The sequence below is a fragment of the Triticum aestivum genome, chromosome 6A (assembly GCF_018294505.1).
Source record: "Triticum aestivum cultivar Chinese Spring chromosome 6A, IWGSC CS RefSeq v2.1, whole genome shotgun sequence".
Lineage (NCBI taxonomy): Eukaryota > Viridiplantae > Streptophyta > Magnoliopsida > Poales > Poaceae > Triticum > Triticum aestivum.
The window spans coordinates 107,210,865-107,236,315 of NC_057809.1; the positions used below are offsets into that span (position 1 = coordinate 107,210,865).

At 46.3% G+C, this 25,451-nt stretch overlaps 1 protein-coding gene across 1 annotated transcript; it reads left to right on the forward strand.

Moving 5' to 3' along the window:
* Nucleotides 1–20,576: 20,576 nt before the first annotated feature.
* LOC123132351 (putative linoleate 9S-lipoxygenase 3) lies at nt 20,577–24,765 on the forward strand. Its single transcript, XM_044552125.1, has 3 exons — nt 20,577–20,813; nt 21,638–21,939; nt 22,359–24,765. Exons 1-3 carry the CDS (start codon nt 20,645–20,647, stop codon nt 24,507–24,509), a joined length of 2,622 nt encoding a protein of 873 aa, XP_044408060.1. The 5' UTR covers nt 20,577–20,644; the 3' UTR covers nt 24,510–24,765.
* The last annotated feature ends 686 nt before the right edge of the window (nt 24,766–25,451 follow it).

The following is a 25,451-nucleotide window of genomic DNA, read 5'->3' on the forward strand; positions in this document are numbered from 1 at the left end:
CTCCCTTGGCCTTCTTGGTCTTCTCCGGCACCTTATAAGGGGCCGGAGTCAACATCTTCGTCAGAAGAGCGTCTGCGGGGCCTTCGGGCAAGGGAGCCGGACAGTCGATCTGTCCGGCCATCTTCTGCCAGTCATGTCAAAATTACGGGAGTTTAGATCCTGCATAGAGCCAATCTATATATATATATATATATATATATAACAAATATCCTATAAGAGGTAAAACAACTTACCGCACTAGCGTGGCGCTTCGCGCTGAATCCGTGATCCTCAGTAATGGGGGGAGGGACTGCGGCGCCCTTGAACAACACCCTCCAGGCATCTTCATGAGTCGTGTCGAAGAGCCTGTTCGGAGTTCGGTGCTGCGCCGGATTGAACTCCCACAAGGTAAACTCCCGTTGTTGGCACGGGAGTATCCGACGAACGAGCATAACCTGGACTATGTTGACAAGCTTGAGCTTCTTATCCACCATGTTCTGAATACATGACTGGAGTCCGGTCAGCTCTTTTGAATTACCCCAGGACAGGCCCTTCTCTTTCCAGGAGGTGAGCCGCATGGGGATGCCAGATCGGAACTCGGGGGCCGCTACCCATGCGGGGTCGCGTGGCTCGGTGATATAGAACCACCCCGATTGCCACCCCTTTATGGTGTCCATGAAGGTGCCCTCGAGCCATGTGATGTTGGGCATCTTGCCCACCATGGCGCCTCCGCACTCCGCCTGGCGGCCGCTCACTACCTTCAGCTTGACATTGAAGGTCTTCAGCCATAAGCCGAAGTGGGGCTTGATGCAGAGGAAGGCCTCGCACACGACGACAAACGTTGAGATGTTGAGGATGAAGTTTGGGGCTAGATCATGGAAATCTAGGCCGTAATAAAACATGAGCCCCGGACGAAGGGATGGAGAGGGAATCCTAGTCCGCGGAGGAAATGGGTGAGGAATACCACCCTCTCATGGGGCTCAGGGGTGGGGATGAGCTGTCCCTCATCTGGGAGCCGGTGTGCAATGTCGTCGTGCAGGTATCCGGCTCTCCTCAGTTTCTTGATGTCTCCCTCCATGACGGAGGAGACCATCCACTTGCCTCCCGCTCCGGACATGGTTGGAGAAGGTTGGGATGGAAGTGAGGACTTGGGCGCTAGAGCTCGAGTATGCGGGAGCGGGTGAGCAGAGGAGGAAGAAGGCATGGATAGAAAGGTGAATCCTTATCCCTTTATATGGGCGGACAAAATTAAACGTCCCCACTTGCCTAGTAAAACTCGCTTATCCCCCAAGTGCCGCAATTGATGGCGCGGTTGGGTTACCCACACCTGTATTGATGAGAATCCCGTAATAAGGGGACACAATCTCTGCTTTGACAAGACGTGTCGAAAAACTGCCTCGCGTTATGTGTGGAGCTGGTTAAGAGAAACGGTTCGAATAATCACCGGGCCACGACGTAATGTCATGTTGCCAAAACAAGCTAGCGGATTAGATCTGCGAAAGCATTATTCTCTCTATGGTGGAATGTGGAACTTATTTTGCACGGTCGGACACTATCCTCGTATTCGACTTCTTCTGTAATGTATTCGGAGAAGGAATCTGCCTTGCAATGCCGAAGACAACTGCGCGCCGGACTCGTCGTCATTGAAGCCTGGTTCAGGGGCTACTGAGGGAGTCCTGGATTAGGGGGTCTCCGGACAGCCGGACTATCTCCATTGGCCGGACTGTTAGACTATGAAGATACAAGATTGAAGACTTCGTCTCGTGTCCGGATGGGACTCTACTTGGCATGGAAGGCAAGCTAGGCAATGCGTATATGGATATCTCCTCCTTTGTAACCGACCTTTTGTAACCCTAACCCTCTCCGGTGTCTATATAAACCTGAGGGCTTTAGTTCGTAGGACAACAATCACAACATACAATCATACCATAGGCTAACTTCTAGGGTTTAGCCTCTCTGATCTCGTGGTAGATCCACTCTTGTAACACCCATATCATCAATATCAATCAAGCAGGACGTAGGGTTTTACCTCCATCAAGAGGGCCCGAACCTGGGTAAAACTTCGTGTCCCTTGCCTCCTGTTACCATTCGGCCTAGACGCACAGTTCGGGACCCCCTACCCGAGATCCGCCGGTTTTGACACCGACAAGAAGGTCTTCCCTTTATCTTTGAGGGGAGATGCATCGACATGGTATAGGCTATGTGATGATATGGAGTCTTGAAACTACAAAAGATTGAAATTGGAATTTCATCAAAAGTTTTATCCTATGCATCTTGTTCATCCTGATCGCAATTATATATATAATTTTTGGCCTCACGAAGGAGAAAGCATCGCTCAAGCTTGGGGGAGGCTTAAATCAATGTTATATTCATGCCCCAATCATGAGCTCTCAAGAGAAATTATTATTCAAAATTTTTATGCTCGTCTTTCTGATAATAATCGCACCATGCTTGATACTTCCTGTGCTGGCTCTTTTATGATGAAGACTATTGAATTCAAATGGGATTTATTGGAAAGAATTAAACGCACACAATGGTAAGGAGTCAGGTAGGACACCTAGTTTTGATTGTGTTAAATCTTTTATGGATACTGATATTTTCCGTAAATTTAGCATTAAATATGGACTTGACTCTGAGATACTAGCTTCTTTCTGTGAATCTTTTTCTGCTTATGTTGATCTCCCCAAGGAGAAGTGGTTTAAATATCATCCTCCCATAGAAGTAAAAGTAGCTGCACCTATTAAAGTTGAAGAAAAGACTATTACTTATAATGATCTTATTGTTCCTACTTCTTATGTTGAGAAACCGTCTTTCCCTGTTAGGATCAAGGATCATGCTAAAGCTTCAATTGTGGTTCGTAAAAGCAATATTGAAACATATACACCTTCTAAGCAAGTTAAAGTTGAACCTAATATTGCTATTGTTAAAGATCTCTTGTCTGATAATATAGATGGGCATGTTATTTATTTCTGTGATGAAACTGCTAGAATTGCTAAACCTCGTGATACAGATAAACATAGACCTGTGATAGGCATGCCTATTATTTCTGTTAAAATAGGAGATCATTGTTATCATGGCTTATGTGATATGGGTGCTAGTGCTAGTGCAATACCTATTGACTTATACAAAGAAATTATGCATGACATGCACCTGTTGAGTTAGAAGATATTGATATCACAATTAAACTTGCTAATAGAGATACTATTTCACCAATGGAAATTGTTAGAGATGTTGAAGTCTTGTGTGGGAAAACTAAATATCCTGCTGATTTTCTTGTTCTTGGTTCCCCACAAGATAGCTTTTGTCCCATTATATTTGGTAGACCCTTCTTAAATACTATTTGCTACCATAGATTGCAAAAGAGATGTTGTTACTATCGGTTTAGATGATATGACTCATGAATTTAATTTTTTAAATTTAGTAGACAACACCGTGAAGAAGAATTACCTAGTAAAGATGAAATTATTGGTCTTGCTTCTATTGCCGTACCTCCTAGTGATCCTTTAGAACAATATTTGCTAGACCATGAAAATGATATGTTTATGAATGAAAGAAGGGAATTAGATGAAGTATTCTTTAAACAAGAACCTATTCTGAAAAACAATTTACCTGTTGAAATCCTAGGGGATCCTCCTCCACCCAAGGGTGATCCCGTGTTTGAGCTTAAACCTTTACCGGATACTCTTAAATATGCTTATCTTGATGAGAAAAATATATATCATGTTATTATTAGTGCTAACCTTTCAGAACGTGAAGAAGAAATATTATTGAAACTCTGAAAAAGCACCGTGCTGCTATTGGGTATACTCTTGATGATCTTAAGGGCATTAGTCCCACTCTATGTCAACATAAAATTAATTTGGAAGAAGATGCTAAACCAGTTCGCGATCATCAACGTTGTCTGAATCCTAGAATGAAAGAGGTGGTAAGAAAGGAGATACTAAAGCTCCTTGAGGCAGGTATAATTTACCCCGTTGCTGATAGTTAGTGGGTAAGTCCTGTCAATTGTGTCCCTAAAAAGGGAGGTATTACTGTAGTTCCTAATGATAAAGATGAATTGATTCCTCAAAGAATTATTACTGGTTATAGGATGGTAATTGATTTCCGCAAATTAAATAAGGCTACTGAAAAAGATCATTACCCCTTACCTTTTATCGATCAAATGCTAGAAAGATTATCCAAACATACACATTTTTGCTTTCTAGATGGTTATTCTGATTTCTCTCAAATACCTGTGTCAGCCAAAGATCAATCAAAGACTACTTTTACATGCCCTTTTGGTACTTTTGCTTATAGACGTATGCCTTTTGGTTTATGTAATGCACCTGCTACCTTTCAAAGATGCATGATGGATATATTCTCTGACTTCTGTGAAAAGATTTGTGAGGTTTTCATGGATGATTTTTCCGTCTATGGATCTTCTTTTGATGATTGCTTGAGCAACCTTGATCGAGTTTTGCAAAGATGTGAAGAAACTAATCTTGTCCTGAATTGGGAAAAGTGCCACTTTATGGTTAATGAAGGTATTGTCTTGGGGCATAAAGTTTCTGACAGAGGTATTGAAGTTGATAAAGCCAAGGTTGATGCTATTGAAAAGATGCCATGCCCCAAGGACATCAAAGGTATAAGAAGTTTCCTTGGTCATGCCGGTTTTATAGGAGGTTCATCAAGGACTTCTCAAAAATCTCTCGGCCTCTGACTAATTTATTACAAAAAGATATACCATTTGTTTTTGATGATGATTGTGTAGAAGCATTTGGAATACTTAAGAAAGCATTGATCTCTGCACCTATTGTTCAGCCACCTGATTGGAATTTACCCTTTGAAATTATGTGTGATGCTAGTGATTATGCTGTAGGTGCTGTTCTAGGACAAAGAACTGATAAGAAACTAAATGTTATTCAATATGCTAGTAAAACTCTAGACAATGCTCAAAGAAATTATGCTACTACTGAAAAAGAATTCTTAGCAGTTGTATTTGCCTGTGATAAGTTTAGACCTTATATTGTTGATTCTAAAGTAACTATTCACACTGATCATGCTGCTATTAAATATCTTATGGAAAAGAAAGATGCTAAACCTAGACTTATTAGATGGGTTCTCTTGCTTCAAGAATTTGATTTACATATTGTTGATAGAAAAGGAGCCGAGAACCCCGTTGCAGACAACTTGTCTAGGTTAGAAAATGTGCTTGATGACCCACTACCTATTGATGATAGCTTTCCTAATGAGCAATTAAATGTCATAAATGCTTCTCATACTGCTCCATGGTATGCTGATTATGCTAATTACATTGTTGATAAGTTTATACCACCTAGTTTCACATACCAGCAAAAGAAAAAGTTCTTCTATGATTTGAGACATTACTTTAGGGATGACCCACATCTTTATAAAGAAGGAGTAGATGGTGTTATTAGACGTTGTGTACCTGAGCATGAACAGGAACAGATCCTACGCAAGTGTCACTCTGAAGCTTATGGAGGGCACCATGCTGGAGATAGAACTGCACATAAGGTACTACAATCTGGTTTTTATTGGCCTACTCTCTTCAAGGATGCCCGTAAGTTTGTCTTATCTTGTGATGAATGTCAAAGAATTGGTGATATTAGTAGACGTCAAGAAATGCCTATGAATTATTCACTTATTATTGAACCATTTGATGTTTGGGGCTTTGACTACATGGGACCTTTTCCTTCCTCTAATGGTTATACACATATTTTAGTTGCCGTTGATTACGTTACTAAGTGGGTAGAAGCTATTCCAACTACTAGTGCTGATCATAACACTTCTATTAAAATGTTTAAAGAAGTTATCTTTCCAAGGTTTGGAGTCCCTAGATATTTAATGACTGATGGTGGTTCACATTTTATTCATGGTGCTTTCCGTAAAATGCTTGCTAAATATGATGTTAATCATAGAATTGCATCTCCTTATCACCCTCAGTCTAATGGTCAAGTAGAATTGAGCAATAGAGAACTCAAATTAATTTTCCAAAAGACTGTTAATAGGTCCAGAAAGAATTGGTCCAAGAAACTTGATGATGCATTATGGGCCTATAGAACTGCATATAAAAATCCTATGGGTATGTCTCCGTATAAAATGGTCTATGGAAAAGCATGTCACTTACCTCTCGAACTAGAACACACTTGCAAAATCCCAATGCCTTTGTTATCACAACTCTTGACCTCTAACTTTGCCATATATCCTTTCGTCATTTTCCGGAGCTCCACCAAAAACCCGAACATTTTTGGCACTTCAAAATTCCCCCTTGTTCAAAACATTTGAATTAAATTCAAATGCTTTTAATTTGAAACTTTGCAATCTTGCTCACTCCAATTCTAGTTGTGGTGCTTTGATATATGTCCTAGTAGCCGCATGCCAAATTCCAGCTTGATTCGAATTTATTTGACCCTTCAAATAAATTTGTAACCTTCCTTTTTTCCTTCTTGTGTTGGAATTAAAAAAAGGGGGAGAACCTTTCTTTTCTGCCAGGCCCTACTCTTTTCTCTCTCCCTCCTCTTCTATGCGTGGTAGCTAGCCCAGCAACCCTCCACCGCATCAGCCCATCTTCTCCTAGGCCCATCCCTAACGCCCAACCATCTCCCCCCGTAACCCTAGGCCATCTCCTTCAATTCCTCGTGCACCTCTCCCTCTCGTACCCCTTCCACCCAGCGCCGCCAGGGAGAGCGCGCCCGATCTCATCTTCCTCGATCCCATCTCTCCCTCCTGCGCCGCAATGTCTCTCCCTTCGCCCGATCCCCTCTCCCTCCTCTCGCTCTTCCTTGCGCCGAACCCCATGGTCCTGCTGCAGCTGCTCTTCCCGGCTCCTCCCGTGGCGCTTGCGTCCCTGTTCACCTCCACTGCCTTCGTGCCAGGGTCCCTCGCAGGCTCCTCCTCGTCGACTTGCCTCGCCGCCGCGCGTCCCTGCCCCGCCGCTTTCTCCTTGTCGGCGCCCAGGCCCCGCTGAGCTCACTGCTGCACCGCGTCGCCGGACTGCCGCCGCCTCGCCGTTCCCCCCAAGTTCCACGAGTTTGTCGACGGAATCATCAAGTCCCTTGCTGCCATGGATGCGAGTTCCTCTGCTTACCCTTCGTGCTCCATCCGCTGCCGTGCCCCATGGCTCGTCCGCAGCGTCGCGCGTGCCGGCCTTTCCCATTCCAGGACACCGTTGTTGCCTCTGTTCCCAGCCGCCAGCGCCCCTGCTTCCGTCTCCACCTATGCCCTTCGCCCGCAAGGCCATGGCCAGGGTCTCGGTCCCCTGCTCGTTCTTGAGCCCCTCCATGTTGTGCCGTCCACGCCATCCACAAGCAGCAGCAGCGTACCACACCGCCTCTCGTGCGCCTCCGTTTTCTGTTGATGCTAAGACCTTGGCTTTAAGACCGTATCCAGTTCGTCGGGTACCATTGTCTCGGATTGCGCCAGGTTCCACGACATCCGGAGCCCCTTGGAAACGTCAAGTTCGACTACCGTAGCGCCAGAGACCTTGGATGCTCGAACGAGTACCGAACGAAATGCCAAGTACCACTATCGCCGAGTACGACTACTTCCACGATGATACGAGAACAACTACCGTCGACCCTCCGTGGATGTCAAGTCCCTCCTCGTGATCCCGGACATCTACGGATGTGCACGACTACCGTTGCCCGAAGAACCGCGAGTCATAAGCGCCGTGAACAACTACCATCGCCGTGGATCCGACAAGTTCGTGAGTATGACTACTTCCCACGACTACCCTCGAGGACATTGGTTCCATCAAGTTCGACGACAACGTGGGTACAACTGCCACCGCCGTGATTTTCGACAAGACATCATGTACCTCTATCTTCACTACCGTCTCGTGGATCACCGATAACCGATAGTACCACTACTTTCGTCGACGACCCGTGAACGACTACTTCCTCTACGAACTCGTTCTGCCCGAAATGCACGCTTCGAAGGTATAACCCCGAGACGACCGCCCGTGAACGAATGCATGTGTGATGTATGAGATGCTCGTGCTTGCTCCGTGCTCGAATTGTCGGTGCACGTTGCCCCTCTGTTGCCTTGTCACCATCGTCGACTCATGGGACACTCGGTATCCGGGAGTGCCCCATCATCTTGCATGACACGCTCTTGTCACACTTCCTTTTTTGCCCCGGCATCTCAATCGAGGACCGGAACCAGAACATTGTCGTGGCACCGTTACCGTTATCGTTGCCGTGGCACCCCTTTTCTTTCCACCACGGTGACAAATGCTTCATAATGCTCTTGTCAACTTTTAATAAATAATTGCATAAACTTGCACATGTCATCCGCATCATGTTAACAACTTTTAAACATTTAAAATTGTTGTTTGCATTAATTACTAAATGCATATGGGGATTTACCGGATTTGTTGTTTGTTATATCCGGCCCCATTTAAATTGTTGTTTAGATGGTATAGTTTTGTTATGCTTCACCTCTTGCCATGTTAACCAACATTTAATATTGTTGAGTACCTAACCGTGAGAGAACTAAATAATTGATGTGGTGTTTCGTCAATATGCAACTCATTGCATATTGAGCTCCACTTAACTTGTAGTTTTGTTTTTTGCCCTTTGTCATGCCATGCATTTTAAACCGGACATGCATCATACTTGGTTGTGCATCATGTCATGTTTATGTGTTGGTTGTTTACTATGTTGTTTTCTTCTTTCCGGGTTGTTTCCCTCGTTAGCTTCGGTTCCGTTCCGAAGTTGTGAGGACCCGTTCGACTTTGTCCGTTTGTCTTCTTCATGGACTCGTTCTTATTCCTTGTGGGATTTGAGGCAAGATGACCATACCCTCGAAATCACTTCTATCTTTGCTCGCTAGTTGCTCGCTCTTTTGCTATGCCTATGCTGCAATACCTACCACTTGCCTTATCATGCCTCCCATATTGTTAAGCCAAGCCTCTAACCCACCTTGTCCTAGCAAACCATTGTTTGGCTATGTTACCGCTTTGCTCAGCCCCTCTTATAGCATTGTTAGTTGCAGGTGAAGATTGGAGTCTGTTCCTTGTTGGAACATGGTTATTTTGTTGGATATCACACTATCTCTTATTTAATTAATGCATCTATATACTTGGTAAAGGGTGGAAGGCTCGGCCTTATGCCTGGTGTTTCGTTCCACTCTTGCCTCCCTAGTTTGCGTCATATCGGTGTTATGTTCCCGGATTTTGCGTTCCTTACACGGTTGGGTTATAATGGGAACCCCTTGACAGTTCGCCTTGAATAAAACTCCTCCAGTAATGCCCAACCTTGGTTTTACCATTCGCCACCTAGCCTCTTCTTCCCTTGGATTCTGCAGACTCAAGGGTCATCTTTATTTTAACCCCCCGAGCCAGTGCTTCTCTAAGTGTTGGTCCAAAATGGGCAGCCTGCGGGGCCACCTCGGGGAAACTCAAGGGCTGGTTTTACTCGTAGCTTGACCTATCTGAGTGTGCCCTGAGAACGAGATATGTGCAGCTGCTATGGAGATTTGTCGGCACATTCGGACGGTGTTGCTGGACTTGTTTTACCATTGTCGAGGATGTCTTGTAACCGGGATGCCGAGTTTGATCGGATTGTCTTGGGAGAAGGAATATCCTTCATTGACCGTGAGAACTTGTGATGGGCTAAGTTGGGACACCCCTGCAGGGATTGAACTTTTGAAAGGCGTGCTCGTGATTATGGGCAGATGGGAATTTTTTAATGTCCGGTTGTAGAAAACCTGAAGTTGATCTTAATTTAAAATATATCAACCGCGTGTGTAACCGTGATGGTCTCTTTCCGGCGGAGCCCGGGAAGTGAACACGGTGTTGGAGTTATGCTTGACGTAGGTTGTTCTAGGATCACTTCTTGATCATAGATTTCTCGAACATGCTTTGCCTTCTCTTCTCGCTCTCATTTGCGTATGTTAGCCACCATATATGCTAGTCGCTTGCTGCAGCTCCACCTCATACCATTACCTTACCTATAAGCTTAAATAGTCTTGATCGCGAGGGTGTGAGATTGCTGAGTCCCTGTGACTCACAGTTACTTCCAAAACCAGTTTGCAGGTGCCGATGATACCGTGCAGACGAACCAACCTGAGCTCTAGGAGGAGTTCGATGAAGATCGTGTTCGTTATGTTGTTCCGTTTCCAGTTGATCAGTAGTGGAGCCCAGTTGGGAGGATCGGGGATCTGTGTAGCATTTGGGGTAGTCTTCTTTTATTTTGGTTCCATAGTCGGACCTTGTGTGTATCTGGATGATGTAATGTTTTATTCATGCATTGTGTGAAGTGGCGATTGTATGCCAACTATGTATCTCTTTCCCTTATGTATTACATGGGTTGTGTGAAGATTACCTCACTTGCGACATTGCTTTCAATGCGGTTATGCCTCTAAGTCGTGCTTCGACACGTGGGAGATATAGCCGCATCGAGGGCGTTACAAGTTGGTAATCAGAGCCTTCCCCGACTTAGGAGCCCCCTACTTGATCTAATCACTGGCGTTGTTGAGTCTAGAATAATGTTTTGAGTCTTAGGATTATATATATCGGAGAGTAGGACTTCTTTTTACTCCTCAGTCCCTTCGTCGCTCTGGTGAGGCATCCTGATGTAGAGTTTTGACTCTTCTCTTCTCAAATTTTCACTAAATTTTTTTTAGGATCACGCGGGTATCTTGGAATCATTCCGATGTTTTGTGACAAGAACATTGTTCTTGGTGGCTCCTGACATTTAGGGGTTGTGGCAGTGTCTCGGGGAGTTGAGCTCCGAGGTGTTGTCGTCACAATTTTATCGTTACAGTTCTGGAATACCTGAGTTTCGCCGACATCGAAAATCTCTTTTATGCAGTTGTTGGTGAGATAACCTCGACGCCACCCAGTACTGGGGCGGGAGTTCGGGAGTATTGCCATAACTTGTATAACAGATGATTTTCGAAGGTTGAGTTAAACGATTTCCGAAGGTTTCTTGGTTATGTGTTGAAGGATGGATACAGCTGGATGTAGGATTTGTTAGTTTTGGGTGAGATATTATGCTTCCCATGTATCCCCAACACCTGATTGCATAACCAGAAAATTTTGGGAGTTTATAAGTGGGAATTCAAGTAGCTCTTAGGATATCTTTCCGACAGATGTATGATATGAAATTGGGGTTCGACGTCTAGTGGTCCGCCTATCCATGGTTGGTTTTACAGTGGTCTCGTTGTGTCTTAAAGAGTCCTTGGCTATGCTGACTCGGGGACGCTTCGTATGTCATGTGCACTGCCTTGTACATGATGGTGTTGTACGATCGAGCCCGTGTAGGCCCCACCATGAAAACTTCGTACGAAATCTCTATCATATGTTTGTTCCGGCTTATTCTGTAAGCCAATCCTTTGTTTTTGTTTTCAGTTGTGGTATTCGAGTTGCTTCGAAGTCAAAGGTGGATTCCATCCCTTTTCTAAACGGTGTTCTCATACTTCGACGTGAATACCAATCCTTCTTAATAATCAATATGGTCATGTCAATCCTTTTCACCTGTGTGTTTCTCTTCAAGTGGATCCGATCACTTCAACATCCGCAAGATCAAGTATCAGTTCTTCTCAATGGTGTTTGTTTCATCAGCCTCCAAGTTGCCTTTGTTTTTCCCACCCACCCACTCCCTTTTTCTTCAAGGACTCAGAGTTCTTTATCACTATCCATTTTATTCATGTGAAGTCTCTTCGTTCTTTTCAATCAATGTTCTTACCCGGTGGTTCTCTTGAAGATGCTCTACTAGTTCATCATTCTTCATTCTTTTCCTTCTCCGGTGGATTCAAATCAAGCGTTATTGATCATATCTTTTTCCTCGTTTCAAATACCTTCTCATGCCGGTGCTTCTCATATTCATTCATTTCTCGCTATTCAATTGTTCCGGAGTGCTGAAGATATCTCAGAAGGCTCGTCTTGTCTTCCAAGATCCGTTCAACCTATTTCGAGGTATTACCTTATTCAAGCCATTTAATTCAACCGGGGCAATCTCTCTCTTAATTCACTTCAACGGTGTTTCTTTTCAGTGGGCCCTAACCCACAGGTCTTTTCCCAGGATCTTACCTGACTCTTCTAATTTTCCCGGAGATATCCTAAATTATTTTTGAAGCTTGACGTAAGAATGAATTGTCATCAGTCATATGTCTTTCTCCAAGATCTATCAAATTCTTTTCATCGTTGGTTCAACCTTTCCAATTTTAATTCCGGAGTGCTTCAACAATTCATGGTGGTGTTTCTCATCATCATTCTCAACACTTAAAGACCGAAGAAGAGTTTTTTTCCCTCCAAATCTTATCTATTCTCTTGAAGATTCATGGTTCTAGCTTGAGGCCATCCTCTCATAATTTTTTTCGATTGTGAGAATTCTTTTCACCCATCCGGAGCAATTCAAGAGTCTTTCAGTTTGATTCTCCGGAGCCCATCATCTCATAATTATTCATTCTCAGCTTTCAGCTCTCGTTCTCCAAATCTTACCGGTGCATCATTCAAATTTCTCTAATCACCTCGGGATCTCTTCGTTCACTTGAATCTAAATTCTCTCAAGTATCCTCATTCATTTCATAATTCTTCCTGGTGTTCCTTTATCTTTCCTTTGATCATTTTAATTCTTATGGTGGTTCATGCAAGAGTTCTCGTCATTCGTTATCATATCAATTCATTCGTTTTTTCCAATCCTACCGGTGGTTCGTTGAAGACCTTCTCAAGTTTGCGCTACGAGAATAAGTAGTATGCCAAATCCATTGCTTGTCATCAATTTTAATTGATGAGGGATAAGCATAATGTAATTCTTATTCTTGTTTCATCGAGTAAATTCAATTCCCGCTTTTCGGAGTGGTTCATTATATCACATTCTCGGTTCGAGATGCTACATCTTTTCTTTCCGGAGTTCCAAGTTTTCCGTTTTATCTCGTCGCAAAGCTCCATCTAAATTAATCGCAAGGCTTCACCTTGTGTTTTCAACTTCTTTTTTCCTTTCGTTTGATCATTCTTTTATTACCGGAGTCCTTCATAGAGGCTCCATATGATGGTTCACCAATGATTTAATTCCTTCTCGAAGTGTTCATCAACATTCCTTTCAGAGGAGCTCAAGCATTCTTCATCTTGCAATCCGGTGTGAAATTCTTTCTACCGTATCATTGGAGGTGGTACTATGTCATTCTTGATAATTTGAGTTCATGTTTCATGATTCACATGTTGTTAAGAATGAGAAATTTTAAATCCATCAACCTCTTCATTGGAGTTATCTTGGGTTATATTTCACCTAAAGCTTTCCCTAAGGATTTTGCTATTTATGATGGTTATAAATGATCCAAGTTCTTCATTTATCCTCCCTGTGAGATAAGTTTTCTCGTCTACTTGTTCTTATCAATCCAATCTATTGCTTCCAGTAGTGGCAAAATTTCACCTCATAATTTCGAGATGTTTTCCATAAGTCCACTACAGCATTGTTCTTTTCGTTGTTGGTTTTCCAACAACTCCGTGCGACCCTTCTCTTTAAGATGCTTTTCAAGCTCAACGGAGGTAGAAGATGTTGTTTTTCTTCTCCGTTCTTTTGTTCCAACGATCTACCTTTTATTCCTTGATCCGGAGGCATTGTGATGTTGCTCAATTCAACCCATCTTCTTGTTTTGTCAGGATCGTGTTCTTTTCTTGCTTATCTATTTAACCGGAGTATTGTGTTATCTACTCAAGTTCTTTCATCTTATCAAGTTTTGCCTCCCTTCTCAACTGGAGTGCTACCCGAATTGGTTCTTTCTTTTCCTCTGTCTTAACTGAGTGTTTTTCAACTTCGTTCATCTCCGTTGTATTCTTTCTTTCAATTTGTTCTACTTTTCTAGGTTCTTTGGTCTCACTCGTTTGTCAAAGAAGCATCTTAGTTTTACCTCTCCTCTTTCTCTTCCGTTGTCCCTCCGGTGCCATTCTAGATCTCGGGACGAGATCCTCTCGTAGTGGTGGAGTGTTGTGACGCCCCAAGACCGGAGCTTCAGATGCCTTCCAGGGTTTCCGAGATTCGTTCTGTGATTTGTTTTGTCTATTGCATTCATCTTTGCATCATGTCATCATGCCATTTTTTAACTCAACTAAATAAATGGCATGGATCTTTGATCCATTTAAATCGAGGGAATTCACATGATGAGTTCTCTTTATAACACATATCCTCCCGATAGTAGGGAGCTATATTAAATATTTCTTTAATTTGAAATTCACCATAACACACTTGCAAAATCCCAATGCCTTTGTTATCACAACTCTTGACCTCTAACTTTGCCATATATCCTTTCGTCATTTTTCGGAGCTCCACCAAAAACCCGAACATTTTTGGGCACTTCAAAATTCCCCCTTGTTCAAAACATTTGAATTAAATTCAAATGCTTTTAAATTGGAACTTTGCAATCTTGCTCACTCCAATTCTAGTTGTGGTGCTTTGATATATGTCCTCGTAGCCGCATGCCAAATTCCAGCTTGATTCGAATTTATTTGACCCTTCAAATAAATTTGTAACCTTCCTTTTTTTTTCCTTCTTGTGTTGGAATTAAAAAAAAGGGGGAGAACCTTTCTTTTCTGTCAGGCCCTACTCTTTTCTCTCTCCCACCTCTTCTATGCGTGGTAGCTAGCCCAGCAACCCTCCACCGCGTCGGCCCATCTTCTCCTAGGCCCATCCCTAACGCCCAGCCATCTCCCCCCGTAACCCTAGGCCATCTCCTTTGATCCCTCGCACACCTCTCCCTCTCGTACCCCTTCCACCCAGCGCCGCCAGGGAGAGCGCGCCCGATCTCATCTCTCCCTCCTGCGCCGCCATGTCTCTCCCTTTGCCCGATCCCCTCTCCCTCCTCTCGCTCTTCCTTGCGCCGAACCCCATGGTCCTGCTGCAGCTGCTCTTCCCGGCTCCTCCCGTGGCGCCCGCGTCCCTGTTCACCTCCACTGCCTTCGTGCCAGGGTCCCTCGCAGGCTCCTCCTCGTCGACTTGCCTCGCCACCGCGCGTCCCTGCCCCGCCGCTTTCTCCTTGTCGGCGCCCAGGCCCCGCTGAGCTCACTGCTGCACCGCGTCGCCGGACTGCCGCCGCCTCGCCGTTCCCCGCCAAGTTCCACGAGTTTGTCGACGGAATCATCAAGTCCCTTGTTGCCATGGATGCGAGTTCCTCTGCTTACCCTTTGTGCTCCATCCGCTGCCGTGCCCCATGGCTCGTCCGCAGCGTCGCGCGTGCCGGCCTTTCCCATGCGAGGCCACCGTTGTTGCCTCCGTTCCCAGCCGCCAGCGCCCCTGCTTCCGTCTCCACCTATGCCCTTCGCCCGCAAGGCCATGGCCAGGGTCTCGGTCCCGTGCTCGTTCTTGAGCCCCTCCACGTTGTGCCGTCCACGCCATCCACAAGCAGCAGCAGCGTACCACACCGCCTCTCGTGCGCCTCCGTTTTCTGTTGATTCTAAGACCGTGGCTCTAAGACCGTATCCAGTTCGTCGGGTATCGTTGTCTCGGATTGCGCCAAGTTCCACGACATCCGGAGCCCCTTGGAAACGTCAAGTTCGACTATTGTAGCGCCGGAGACCTTGGATGCTCAAACGAGTACCGAACGAAACGCCAAGTACCACTATCGCCGAGTACGACTACTTTCACGATGATACGAGAACAACTACCGTCGACCCTCCGTGGACGTCAAGTCCCTCGTCGTGATCCCGAACATCTACGGACGTGCACGACTACCGTTGCCCGAAGAACCGTGAGTCACAAACGCCGTGAACAACTACCGTCGCCGTGGATCCGACAAGTTCGCGAGTACGACTACTTCCCACGACTACCCTTGAGGACATTGGTTCCACCAAGTTCGACGACAACATGGGTACAACTACCGCCGCCGTGATTTTCGACAAGACATCATGTACCTCTACCTTCACTACCGTCCCGTGGATCACCGATGACCGATAGTACCACTACTTCCCTCGACAACCCGTGAATGACTACTTCCTCTATGAATTCGTTCCGCCCGAAACACATGCTTCGAAGATATAACCCTGAGACGACCGCCTGTGAACGAATGCATGTGTGATGTATGAGATGCTCGTGCTTGCTCCGCGCTCGAATTGTCGGTGCACGTTGCCCCTCTGTTGCCTTGTCACCATCGTCGACTCATGGGACACCCGGTATCCGGGAGTGCCCCATCATCTTGCATGACACGCTCTTGTCACACTTCCTTTTTTGCCTCGGCATCTCAATCGAGTACCGGAACCGGAACGTTGCCGTGGCACCGTTACCGTTATCGTTGCCGTGGCATCCCTTTTCTTTCCACCACGGTGACAAATGCTTCATAATGCTCTTGTCAACTTTTAATAAATAATTGCATAAACTTGCACATGTCATCCGCATCATGTTAACAACTTTTAAACATTTAAAATTGTTGTTTGCATTAATTACTAAATGCATATGGGGATCTACCGGATTTGTTGTTTGTTATATCCGGCCCCATTTAAATTGTTGTTTAGATGGTATAGTTTTGTTATGCTTCATCTCTTACCATGTTAACCAACATTTAATATTGTTGAGTACCTAACCGGGAGAGATCTAAATAATTGATGTGGTGTTTCGTTAATATGCAACTCATTGCATATTGAGCTCCACTTAACTTGTAAGTTTTGTTTGTGCCCTTTGCCATGCCATGCATTTTAAATCGGACATGCATCATACTTGGTTGTGCATCATGTCATGTTTATGTGTTGGTTGTTTATTATGTTGTTTGCTTCTTTCCGGGTTGTTTCCCTCGTTAGCTTCGGTTTCGTTCCGGAGTTGTGAGGATCCGTTCGACTTCGTCCGTTTGTCTTCTTCATGGACTCGTTCTTATTCCTTGCAGGATTTCAGGCAAGATGACCATACCCTCGAAATCACTTCTATCTTTGCTCGCTAGTTGCTCGCTCTTTTGCTATGCCTATGCTGCAATACCTACCACTTGCCTTATCATGCCTCCCATATTGTTAAGCCAAGCCTCTAACCCACCTTGTCCTAGCAAACCATTGTTTGGCTATGTTACCGCTTTGCTCAGCCCCTCTTATAGCGTTGTTAGTTACAGGTGAAGATTGGAGTTTGTTCCTTGTTGGAACATGATTATTTTTTGGGATATCACAATATCTCTTATTTAATTAATGCATCTACATACTTGGTAAATGGTGGAAGGCTCGGCCTTATGCCTGGTGTTTTGTTCCACTCTTGTCGCCCTAGTTTCCGTCATATCGGTGTTATGTTCCCGGATTTTGCGTTCCTTACACGGTTGGGTTATAATGGGAATCCCTTGACAGTTCCCCTTGAATAAAACTCCTCCAGCAATGCCCAACCTTGGTTTTACCATTCGCCACCTAGCCTCTTCTTCCCTTGGGTTCTGCAGACTCAAGGGTCATCTTTATTTTAACCCCCCGGGCCAGTGCTTCTCTAAGTGTTGGTCCGAAATGGGCAGCCTGCGGGGCCACCTTGGGGAAACTCGAGGGCTGGTTTTACTCGTAGCTTGACCTATCTGAGTGTGCCCTGAGAACGAGATATGTGCAGCTCCTATCGGGATTTGTCGGCACATTCGGGCGGTGTTGCTGGACTTCTTTTACCATTGTCAAGGATGTCTTGTAACCGGGATGCCGAGTCTGATCGGATTGTCTTGGGAGAAAGAATATCCTTCGTTGACCGTGAGAGCTTGTGATGGGCTAAGTTGGGACACCCCTGCAGGGATTGAACTTTCGAAAGCCGTGCTCGCGGTTATGGGCAGATGGGATTTTGTTAATGTCCGGTTGTAGAAAACCTGAAATTGATCTTAATTTAAAATACATCAACCGCGTGTGTAACCGTGATGGTCTCTTTCCGGCAGAGCCCGAGAAGTGAACACGGTGTTGAAGTTATGCTTGACGTAGGTTGTTCTAGGATCACTTCTTGATCATAGATTTCTCGAACGTGCTTTGCCTTCTCTTCTCGCTCTCATTTGCGTGTGTTAGCCACCACATATGCTAGTCGCTTGCTGCAGCTCCACCTCATACCATTACCTTACCTATAAGCTTAAATAGTCTTGATCGCGAGGGTGTGAGATTGCTGAGTCCCTGTGACTCACAGTTACTTCCAAAACCAGTTTGCAGGTGCCGATGATACCGTGCAGATGACGCAACCTGAGCTCTAGGAGGAGTTCGATGAAGATCATGTTCGTTATGTTGTTCCGTTTCCAGTTGATCAGTAGTGGAGCCCAGTTGGGACGATCGGGTATCTGTGTAGCATTTGGGGTAGTCTTCTTTTATTTTGGTTCCGTAGTAGGACCTTGTGTGTATCTGGATGATGTAATGTTTTATTCATGTATTGTGTGAAGTGACGATTGTAAGCCAACTATGTATCTCTTTCCCTTATGTATTACATGAGTTGTGTGAAGATTACCTCACTTGCAACATTGCTTTCAATGCGGTTATGCCTCTAAGTCGTGCTTCGACACGTGGGAGATATAGCCGCATCGAGGGCGTTACAACGTCGCTTGTCGCCATGGCCCTCCACCGCCGCCACCACCTCTCGCTCCTGCTCGTCCGCCGCCTCTCATGGAGGCCTCCATCTTGCCTTCTCCCCTCCCCGAGGCCGCGCCTCCCGATCTCCCGATCTACTAGTCGCCGGCGGCTTCCCGATCTTCTCCGCCTCCAGGTCAAGACAGGGAGCTCCCCGACTACGGGCTGCCAACCAGACCAATGCCTCCTTCTCCGGCACCTCTGACGCATCTCCGCCTAGATCTCCATGTATACTGGATTGAGCATCGATCTTCGGCTGCTGCTCCTTTTCTAACTGAATTCGTTCTCCATTGTCTGCAGTTTTCAGTTTTCCCTCGAGGCCGTGCAGGAGCGGCGTGTGCGAGTATTTGGGTGGGGGCGGCTGGGAAGTTTCTCCTCCCCAGTGCAAAATTTCTGCCGGGGCAACCCCAGGAGGCAGAAAAAATGCCTCCTGGGGGGCACAACGGCTGGAGATGCTCTTACTTAGGAGTGCCATCAGCAGTGTACGTCCGTACGGATGAGCGCGCGTACCGGACAATCATTCATGCATTTTCTTCAATTCCGTCGCCATGTGATCAATTAATAGGTCTACTAGATCGCAAAAAAGAAATTAATAGGCCTACTGTACACACACATACGCACAGTTAGATTTGTGTCAAGCCAAACTTTGCAAATTTTGACTAAATATAAATTTAGAAATATCAACATCTACAATACTAAATATATATTCCATGAAATTACATTTCGTAATGAGTCTAACAATATTGATTTGACTTTGTGAATGTTGATAGTTTTATATACAAGTTTGGTCAAAGTACAAATATTTTGATTTCCGACAAAACTTATATGAAAACTAAAAAGGACCGGAGGGAGAACGAGACATATATGATGAAGTGGATAGGCTTTGTGAATCAACCAGGTTTTTTAGACATCCAGTCTTGGAACGCCAAATCTCCGCCCTTGAGAAGCTCCTATATATTTCACTTGCTACCTGCTCTATTAGCCTTGTCCCTGGCATCAACAGTTTTTTCCCTGGGTCCTTTATCTGCAACACAGCCCAATTCAAAATCCAGTTGCACATCTGTTTAATCAATCCTAGAGGATCATTCATTTTTTTTCCTATCAAAGATAATATCAGTACGAGATCTTCAAATTGTCCATAGCAAGGCAGAAGTGCCCATCAGAACTAATTTTTTGTCATTCTTAGAGAAGCTTTTTATCCACCCCCCAAAGCAATCATTTAGATCAGCAGGAACTGATCGCAAATCAAAAGCACATCTAATTAGGCTTCAAATGAGTTTAGCAACAAAGCATGAAAAGAAAAGATGATCAATGGTCTCATCCTTTCCACAGAAAACACAGCCCCTTTTTAAAAGATTGTCTCTGATCAAAATCATTTTTCCGCTGAGAAGCCATAGAAAAAAAAAATTAATTTTAGCTGGAGCCTTGACATTCCGTAGGAACTTCCGAAGTCAATAGTACAAGTCGAGATCGGAGCATGTATCACGAGAGACGAGACGACAGTGTCAGCTAGCAAGCTATGGTTCGGACGACGACGAATGCGCAGGCCATTAGACAGCGATGACGAGTAGCGTTGAGTAGCACGCACGTACATAACATGTATCAATGTATGGTTCTCCTGCTCTCCCTCCTCCTCCCATCGTCCCTGGTTCCCGAGCCTTATCTCCTGTATGTACGTCCGGTCCTGCGTTTTCAGACATTCCAGTAGAAGCTATAACCACTAGATTAATCAAGTAACTACTGGCAGGACTACGTATTAGTACTTACGGTGTACGTACGGTGGACGCATCTTCTTCAACTCCGTCGCCTTGTGATCACTTGATAGGTCTTCCATGTACACACATACGCACATGCAAATTCACATGGGTTATTTGCATGGCATCGACTGAATCGTCCGCATGCAGCGACGCGATAACGCGCGACCGGTGGAGGCCGGCCGGCGCCACACGTCGCTGCGAGAACCGGACGCCGGGAAGGAAGACGACGCGGGCCTGCCAGGGTACGTAGAGAACGACGGCAACCATAGGCGTGTAACACGCAGAGGTAGCTCCGGCACACGCTCCTCCGACCCCTGGTTCCTATAAAAGGGCACTCGTGAGCTTCCTCGTCCCAAAGCAAGCAAGCAGCCTGAGCGCTAGTAGATCGATCAACTAGCCAGCCAAGGAGCGGAGTGAGAGCGTGAGGAAGATGTTCGGGTGGATGACGCCGCCGCAGCTCAAGGGGAAGGTGGTGCTCATGCGCAGGAACCTCCTCGACTTGAACCACTGGCAGCAACCCCTCAGCCACGACACCTGGGACGAGGTCACCACCAAAGGCGTCACCTGCCAGCTCATCAGCTCCACCGTCGCCGACCCCAGTAAGGAACATCCAAGAGCATCCATCCATATCCTATGTGTTTATATTTACGGGATTGTTAAATCTCAGTTGACTGAGACTTTCATGCAAAAAAATTCTTTTTCCATTTTGCATATTCTATCACTTGATTAAGACTTTATTAAATCTCAATCGACTAAGATCTAACAACACCTTCATATTTAACAAGAGCATATTACTTTCTTTCCCGGAATAGAGGGGAAGAAAGACGTCAATACACATATGAAGTTCCCCCATGGGGTGACCCGAACGAACGATAATTCCCCTGTCAGTTAGGAAGGAACGAACGTTTTAGTTTGCTAAAAAGAACACCAATCGAATGCTCTAAAATTGTCATGCGAAAACAGATAAAATGGCCATACCGTTGTATAAGGATTTGCCATTTCAAAGTAAAAATTGTCATGTTGTATAAAAGCATTGTCAGCAAATTGCTTATGCTGCGGCAGAGTAATTTCCATGAGTTTTCAGGGGTTTGTCATGGTTGCAATATATATGCAGAATTTCAGTCTAAAAAGAATGCTCAGAATTTGCCATGCCGGCTGCAGGGAAATTGCCATGCTACATCAACAACAAAAAATAAAAATTTGCAATGATGTAAACATAGAAATTGTCGTCCCTAATGATTGCTTAGAAGGATGCGTGAGAGCGAACGATTTGCACAACGGATGCAACGAAAAGAACTTGGTCTCTGCAGCGATTGATACACACATCCTTCATTTATGTATAGCTAGAACCCCCCCCCCCCCCCCCCCACACACACACACATAAAGTGATTAAGCAAGCTAACGATCACATGGATGGATGCAGATGACGAGAGTGGCACCAGGGGTCTCTTGGGCGAAGAGGAGCGGGTTGAACACTGGGTGCTCCACTTGCCCCCGATCAACCACGGCGATACCACCTACGATGTCACCTTTGACTGGGACGTGAAGAAGCAAGGCATTCCTGGCGCCGTCATCGTTCGAAACTACCACGCCACCCAGTTTCTCCTCAAGACCATCACCATCGACGACGTCCCCGGCCACGCCGGTCCCATCGTCTTCGTCGCAAACTCATGGGTCTACAACACCAACAAGTACCACTACGACCGAGTCTTCTTCACCAACGACGTAAGTGTGCTCGCCTAGCTCTAGCTGGACATATTAATGTATGAGTATCATGAACATTTAACCTTTCTCATTTATATAAAATAAGTACCCCGCTACAAATCTAACGTTAGATTTTTTGACATGACAAATCGAATGTTTTTCATGGCAAATTATGTTATGCGAGGATGACAAGTTTATTTGACGAGCATAGCAAATGCGTCTCAATTCATTTTTTGTCATCAAACTGTCATGCCAAAAATTAAATTTGTCATCATCGCACCAGTATAAATTGCCATAGAAACATTAGATTTGTTATGCCTAAAAATTCGACGTTAGATTTTTAGTGTTTCTATGAAAATAAAAGGAGGATAAACACCGACTTCCTGGTCAGACCATGAACAATTAATAAGTGAACTGAACAAGCATGACATGCAATGCAGACGTACCTGCCAAGCGAGATGCCGATGCTGTTGCAGCCGTTCCGGGAGGACGAGCTCCGGATCCTGCGAGGGGATGACCCCAGGCAGAAGAACGGCGCCTATGAGGAGCACGACCGCGTCTACCGCTACGACCTCTACAACGACCTCGGCGATCCAGACCACAAGAACCCTCGCCCCACCCTCGGCGGCCCCGACAGCTTGTACCCATACCCGCGCCGAGGCCGCACCGGCAGGAAGCCCATGGTGACCGACCCCACGTGCGAGAGCAGGAACGTCTTGCCTGTGCTCCAACAGTTCTATGTCCCCCGCGACGAGAACTTCAACCACGTCAAGAAAGCCGACTTCACGGCCTACCTCATCAAGGCCATCTCCGGCGGCATCCTCCCCCTCCTCCGCCAGCAGTTCGACTCCGTCTCGCCGCGCGAGTTCGACGACTTTGAGGACATGTACAAGCTCTACGAAGGCGGGCTTAAGATCCCCGACATCCCCGCCCTGGACGAGCTGTTCAAATCGTTCCCGCCGCTGAGGAGCATCATGCCGGCCGGCGGGGACTTCCTCCTCAAGATGCCCATGCCGCATGTCATCAAGGAGGACAAGCTCGCGTGGCGGACGGACGAGGAGTTCGCCCGGGAGATGCTCGCCGGCCTCAACCCACACATCATCACCCGCCTGAACGTGTTCCCTCCAAGGAGCACGCTTGAGGGGTACGGCGACCAGACGAGCAAGATCACGGTGGAGCACATCCAACACAACCTCGGCAAGCTCAATGTTGACAAGGCAATCGACGCCAAGAGGCTCTTCATCCTAGACCACCACGACAACTTCATGCCTCACCTGCTAAAGATCAACAGCCTCCCAAACACATTCGTCTACGCCACCAGGACGCTGCTCTTCCTGCAAGACGACGGCACTCTCAAGCCAATCGCCATCGAGCTCAGCATGCCACTACTTAACGACCTCGGCACCAAAGTGGTCGGCGCGGACAGCAAGGTCTACACGCCCCCCTCCAGTGGCTCGGAGTCGGAGAGGGCTGTCCAGGACACCATCTGGCAGCTGGCCAAGGCCTACGCCGCCGTGAACGATTCCGCGTGGCACGGCCTCATCAGCCACTGGCTCCATACGCACGCCGTCATCGAGCCATTCGTGATCGCCACCAACCGGCAGCTCAGCGTCACGCACCCCATCCACAAGCTCCTGCAGCCACACTACCGCGACACCATGACCATCAACGCCCTGGCACGCCAGGTCCTCATCAGCGCCGGTGGCTTCTTCGAGATGACCGTCTGTCCAGGTGAGCACGCACTGAGAATCTCCTCTGAAGTCTATAGGAACTGGAACTTCACCGAGCAGGCACTGCCGGTAGACCTGATCAAGAGGGGTGTGGCGAAGGAGGACACGGAGAGCCCGTGCGGAGTGTCGCTGCACATCAAGGACTATCCGTACGCGGTGGATGGGTTGGCCGTCTGGTCGGCCATCGAGACTTGGGTTGACGAGTACTGCAGGATCTACTATCCCTGTGATGACGTGCTTCGGTCCGACGTCGAGCTACAGGCATGGTGGAAGGAGGTGCGTGAGGTCGGCCATGGCGACATCAAAGACCAGCCCTGGTGGCCCAAGATGACAACCTTGAACGAGCTCGTCAGGTCATGCGCCACCATCATCTGGATCGCCTCTGCGTTGCATGCCGCCGTCAACTTTGGCCAGTACTCGTACGCCGGCTACCTCCCCAACCGTCCGACGGTGAGCCGACGGCAGATGCCGGAGCCGGGCACCAAGGAGTACAAGGAGGTGGAGACTGACCCAGACCTGGCCTTCATCCACACCATCACGAGCCAGCTCCAAAGCATCATTGGAGTGTCCGTGATCGAGGTCCTGTCCAACCACTCCTCCGACGAAGTCTACCTGGGGCAGCGCGATGAGCCAAAGTGGACATCAGATATCAAGGCGAAAAAGGCGTTCGAGGACTTCAGCCAGAAGTTGATCGACATCGAGAAGAGAATCATGAACATGAACGCGAATCGTCAACTCAAGAACCGGAATGGGCCAGCAAAATTCCCCTACATGCTGCTCTACCCCAACACATCTGACATCGATGGTGAGAGCGCCACCGGGATCACGGCCAAGGGCATCCCCAACAGCATCTCCATCTGATCGATGTTATGACATTATGTTATTGTTGTATATTTCCCATTGCAAATAAGGAACGCTGCATGTGCACGTTCATGTGTGGCCAGAAGCGTGCTCGTTCACGTTGCGGCGAGTTGTGTTTATTTTCCTGTTGATGAAGTAGTTTTGGCCGCAATGCAAAGCCCGTGGGATGGCATGGATGAAGGGTTGTGGTAGGCCAGTGTGTTGAGCTGGACCGTATATATGTTGAATAAAGCAAGCGAGCGTCTATTTGCCTATCTACTGATTTTGAATTTGACATTAGTCAGATTTTCTTCATAACGACACATGTTGATGATTTAGCTGATGTCAACCACTTTTTCCTCTGAAGTTTATCGTTTTGTCTCTTCTCTCTGTTTTTAGATGTTTTCATTTTTGCTCCTACAAGGCAAAATATTTGTTCGTGGCAACCATAATTTTTGTTCATTTTTTCTCTTTAGATGGTAACTTTTGCTCATATTACTTCCCTTCTTCGGTTCAGCACCGCTTTGTTCATGGTATTATGATTTTCTGTGTGATATTGTGTCCATGCTAGTTGTTTCTTGCTCTATAAATTTTGTTCACGACTGTGATGAATTTGGTTCAAATTAATTTTTTTAAATCAATCTTGGCACATGCCCAATTTATGCAGCGAGTTTTAATGCAGCTCCTCCCATGTAGGAACAAAGATGTACATATGTGGGAACCCTAGCTCCCGCGACGTGCGCGTCACGGGACGTAAACCTAGCCGTCGCCACCGGGGATCCCCCTCCCTTCGGGGCTAAGTAAAACAGATAGTTCGTACTTTGGATACGGCTCGGCGTATCACTACCAGAATTTACCCAATTGTCGACGGCCAAATCTATGCCGACGGCCCCCGTTGGCATCGACGGATCTATCCCGACGGCCCAGGCCAGGCCGTCGGCGTAGGAAAGCCGTCGGCATACA

Coding starts and splice junctions, on each gene's coding strand:
- LOC123132351 (XM_044552125.1), top strand. CDS start 20,645: ATGTTCGGGTGGATGACGCCGCCGCAGCTCAAGGGGAAGGTGGTGCTC. Junction 20,814..21,637: donor CTCCACCGTCGCCGACCCCA/GTAAGGAACATC, acceptor GGATGGATGCAG/ATGACGAGAGTGGCACCAGG. Junction 21,940..22,358: donor GAGTCTTCTTCACCAACGAC/GTAAGTGTGCTC, acceptor CATGCAATGCAG/ACGTACCTGCCAAGCGAGAT.